This window comes from Condylura cristata, unplaced genomic scaffold (genome assembly GCF_000260355.1).
Source record: "Condylura cristata isolate star-nosed mole 26May11 unplaced genomic scaffold, ConCri1.0 scaffold00022, whole genome shotgun sequence".
Classification (NCBI taxonomy): Eukaryota; Metazoa; Chordata; class Mammalia; order Eulipotyphla; family Talpidae; genus Condylura; species Condylura cristata.
The window spans coordinates 6,550,781-6,555,021 of NW_004567123.1; the positions used below are offsets into that span (position 1 = coordinate 6,550,781).

Here is a 4,241-nt window from a genome sequence, read left to right on the forward strand (position 1 = left end):
GAGAGTATTCACCAAAGACAGTGGAGAGCAGAACAGGCAGAATGATGAAGTACACTGCTGAGGGGCAGGTCAGGAGAGGTCTGATGCGCCATGTGGGTAACCTCCTGGGCATGGATCGAACTTGCACTGAAGCAGCTGTGGCTTGCTTGCAGCGCTGTGCTTTAACCTGTTGTGCCACCGGGGAGGGCCTCTCCATCCCTTTGAAAGTGGTTACTGCTGCAGCAATCACAAGAGAAATCTTAACTATCCCTGATTCGTATATGTACTCTCCAGAACACTGCCCTCAAAACCAATTCTTTACTCAGAGAAAGTAGAACTCCTTTGAAGAAAGTTTACTCCATGTGTTGGAACATGAAAAAAGCAGGTACATTTAAGATATATTGTTTCCAGAAAGCAAAGATGCTTTCAAGAGCATTAGGGTCATGCTAGAAGGACAAAAGAGCTATCCAATGGGATGCCCACTGTCCACGTTGGAATACCAAGCACATAAAATAAATAGCACAGAGATAATGCTGAATTAGAACAAGTGGATGCTAATGAGACTACATTCGTGCTATTTAGCAAAAGACATGTTAAGATAAATCACTATAAGATATTTGTAAGATAAAAACAGAAATCTTAACGTGAAGGAAAATATTAATATATGTGGATATTTTGGTTCTTCTATGGTGCTTGTGGATCCAGTATATGGATCCATGAGTGTTTCTAACTGATGAAACAGGAGAGTGGGTCCAGGAACTGTGGAAGGCACAGAGAGTGGGAACAGCAGTGGGCTTGGTTGTTCTTTAAGCTTAGGTGGCCCTGGGATAGTCCCATTGCCATGGTCGTCCCTCTTCCTGATGCCAGGCAGCTGTATTTCTTTCCCGTGGGGCTTCACCTGGCCATTCACATCCATGTGGCACCTATGGCACGTTACAAGAACCCCTGTGATCAGTTTTCATTCCATGGGAGTAAGTGGGTGAATCTCCAGCTTCTTCCCCCTTGGTAGGGTAGTTCTGGGGTACCTGTTCTGATTTGTCTGCAGATTCCCCAGCAGGATTAAGCTGAATTTCCTGATCTGGCGCCTGCTTGTCTCAAACACTATGTCTTCCCTGTCTCCTTCAGACTTCCCCACAGAGGCTTCTAGGAATCTCCTCCCACATAAGCCATTGCAGTTTAAACCTTGTCTTGTGTCTGCTTTGGGGGGTCTCAAACTATACCACCAACTAGAAAGGAAATGTAGCTGTAGATTAACACTGGTTGTCGTCTATTATAGCCATTTAAAAAATAGAATTTGGTGGTAGATTCAAAAGTAAGAAATTAGCCAGATATCCCATAGAGAAGTGTTAATTATACCACCTTACTCTTTTTTTCTCATAGGAGATGAAAATCTTACTAATTGTGGTAAAAAGCCTGTTGACCTTGAGCTCAAGATTTCTCTTGAAGTGGCACAAAAATTCTTTTATATTCTCTAATTGAGAGTTGAACAATTGATTAAATTTTGAGACTAAGGACTTTTTTGCTTTAGTACAAAGATTTTATTACACTAATGTCCAGATGGATCACAGCTTGTTTCTCCATGTGAGAACATGGAACAAGGGTGACATGATAATAATGATACCTGCACATTTGTTTTCTTGTATTGTACAAAGAATAAATTCTTCCCTAAAATGCACAAATATTAGTAGGTACTTAATTGCATACTTCTTGCAATTTATTGAGATGTGCATTTTGAATCCACAGTTAAGAACCCCTTATACGGGCGGTTCCTAGAGGACATGTTGTAGCTACGAAAAGGAATTGCTTAAGTCATCAGAAAAAAAGGACTATTGTAAAAAAGTTCTATAATTGAGAGCTTGACGGATAAAGGACACAAAGCTGGGGTCCTTGGGCCCTTGAGCTCTTCTAAAATTAACAAGCTCCCTTGCGATTCCTTCACAATTCTTAGTGGGGCAGTCAAAAGAAAGTCAGGCTTCTCTTGCCCTTCTAACCCTGCATTCGATCACAAAGCAATAGGCTTTAACAATCACGGAACAAAAACCCCATTGCCCAATTTAACCTTCCAACCCCCTGAGCTGTATGGTTGGCTAATCCAGCTCACAAAAGCAGGCCTGCTGCTCTTTTATTCTATTCGAGGGTGGGCGCAATATTGAGCCCAACAGCTGATGTGCCCTGGATCATCTCAGTCGCTTGCCTGAGGCCTGCGATGTTTGTTTAGCTTGCTGCAGCTTGGGGTGGGTCACCTGGAGCCAGCTTCGTACGCTCTCGCCCGCCCTCGGAAAACCGTGTCCCGGCGCCATCACATCTTCCAGACCCACGGGGAGCATTACGCGAGCACTGAGGAGGCGCAGGGCGCCGCAGCGTCTGGCCATCTGGCAGAGGGCAGGGTCGCCACGCGGAGACTGGAGGCGCCGCAGGGGTTCGGCGAACGCGTGGCCGCCCACATCCAGCGGGCCCGAGCCCTCGAACAGCGCCACCGCGTCCTCCCCTGGCGGTTGGATGCCTTCCAGCGCCTGGGAGAGCTGGCGGGTCCGGAGGATGTGCTGGCCGGTCAAGTCCGGAGCAACTGCCAGCTAGCCCGGGACTGGTGGCGGAGCACGCCCGACTGGAACTCCAGGGCACAGAGGCGCAGCGCGCGCTCGCTTCGATGAGCTCCAGAGCAAGAAGAGTGTCAGAGGTGGGGGGCTCTCAAGGGGTTGATGGTGGGGCTGGTGGTGGTGGTGGGGGTGAGGGGCTCTGTTCTGAGGGCAGGATGTCACCCGCAGTTGGAAGGCCAGCTGTGGTCCCCTGGCCACCTCATCTCTGCAGAAGACATGGGCGTGGTGTATTTTTCCCTAAGATAAGACTACATTCCATTATGACGGCACTTCAATTTATATGAAATGCTATCATTTGCTTTTACAGAATTTTAAAATTAAGGTATAATTTACATACAATAAATTGCAGGTTTTACGTTAAGCACAGTTCATTGAGTTTTGGCAAATGTGTATGTCCAGGCAACTACTTTCCAGTAAATCTGCATCTGCACGACCCATTCAGAGCAGTACCCAGTGCTCTGATTTCTATCATCTCATATTAATTTTGCCTGTTCTAGAATTTCACAGAAACTTTACAGATGTACTCAAGTGTCTGGCTCATTTTATTCCGCACAGTGATTTTGAGAGGTATCAGATGCTGGCTCATCCTCACAGCCTCATCCTGCTACATATGATACTGCACCCCTTTTACAGAGGGGAACTCTGAAGTTCAGAAAATGTAGGGACTTGAGGCAGAGTCTCAGCTTGTGAATTGCTGCTCTGGCGCTGGAATTCAGTTTCTGGGCTTGTGGAGTGTAAACATTTTTGGAAATCTGGGAGTTGTTTCAATGCGACCTCTAGGGTCTGTTGGGGGAAGCAGCTCATGGATTAGTGGTTTGGGCATGTTTGTTATGGAGAATACTGGGCCTAGCTCCCTCAAGCTCCAGAACAAAATCTGTAGTCCTCCAAAATAATTGGTCATTTAAGATGTTAAACATTTAAATGTCCAGGGCATATCCCCTCCTTCAACAGACTGAATTATATCACTTGAGAGCTGTTAAAAAGAAAAAAGGATGCCCAGCAACCTGTCAACATCTTGCAGGTTATAAATGTGTGCACGATTTGAATCAGCAGGGCTGCTTCAAGGAGTGCATTCTGTGATAATCCGACAGGTGTAAAAAGCCATGTCTGTGACATTGACTGAAGTGCGATCTGCAAAAGCACAAGCTTGGAACCAACCTAAATGCACACCAGTAGGAGACACGTTATCAGACTGTGCTTCATTCTTGCAATGGAATACACAATTATTCTTACACAATTATTAAAAAGCATGGTGGTGTTAAAGAAAAGGGGAAGAGTAGGAACTTTTTGATTGCGTGAGGGAAAAGAGTTCCTGGACACAGCACATACAAAAAACCCAGTGATGCCATTCTGTGGGGGTTAAGGAGTAGAAAGTTAGCAAAGGGTAACAAAGTGAGAGGGAGACATTTTTTTTAAAAAAAAGATTTATTTATTTATACTTACAGGACTGGGGTACAGGCCAGAGGTGTGGTGGGTAAGAGGATTCACCAGAGACAGAGTGGGGAGCAGAACACGCAGATTGAGAAAATACACTGCTGAGGGGTTGCACCACCAGGGAGAGCCCAAGAGGGAGACATTTGACTGAATATATTTTGTCTTAAAAATTATCTGTGGCCCTCCCTGGTGGCGCAGCAGGTTAAAGCACAGCACTAATAAGCTTAAGCC

The 4,241-nt window shown here is 45.7% G+C and overlaps 1 protein-coding gene across 1 annotated transcript in view; it reads left to right on the plus strand.

Annotated features, from left to right (window-relative positions):
- Positions 1-820: 820 nt before the first annotated feature.
- The window catches only part of BFSP1 (beaded filament structural protein 1, filensin), a 29,763-nt gene continuing 26,342 nt past the window's right edge, over positions 821-4,241 (plus strand). Inside the window, 3 exon segments of the mRNA XM_012728092.1 lie at positions 821-984; positions 2,198-2,562; positions 2,565-2,656. Of these exon segments, the coding sequence (XP_012583546.1) occupies positions 821-984; positions 2,198-2,562; positions 2,565-2,656 (621 nt within the window).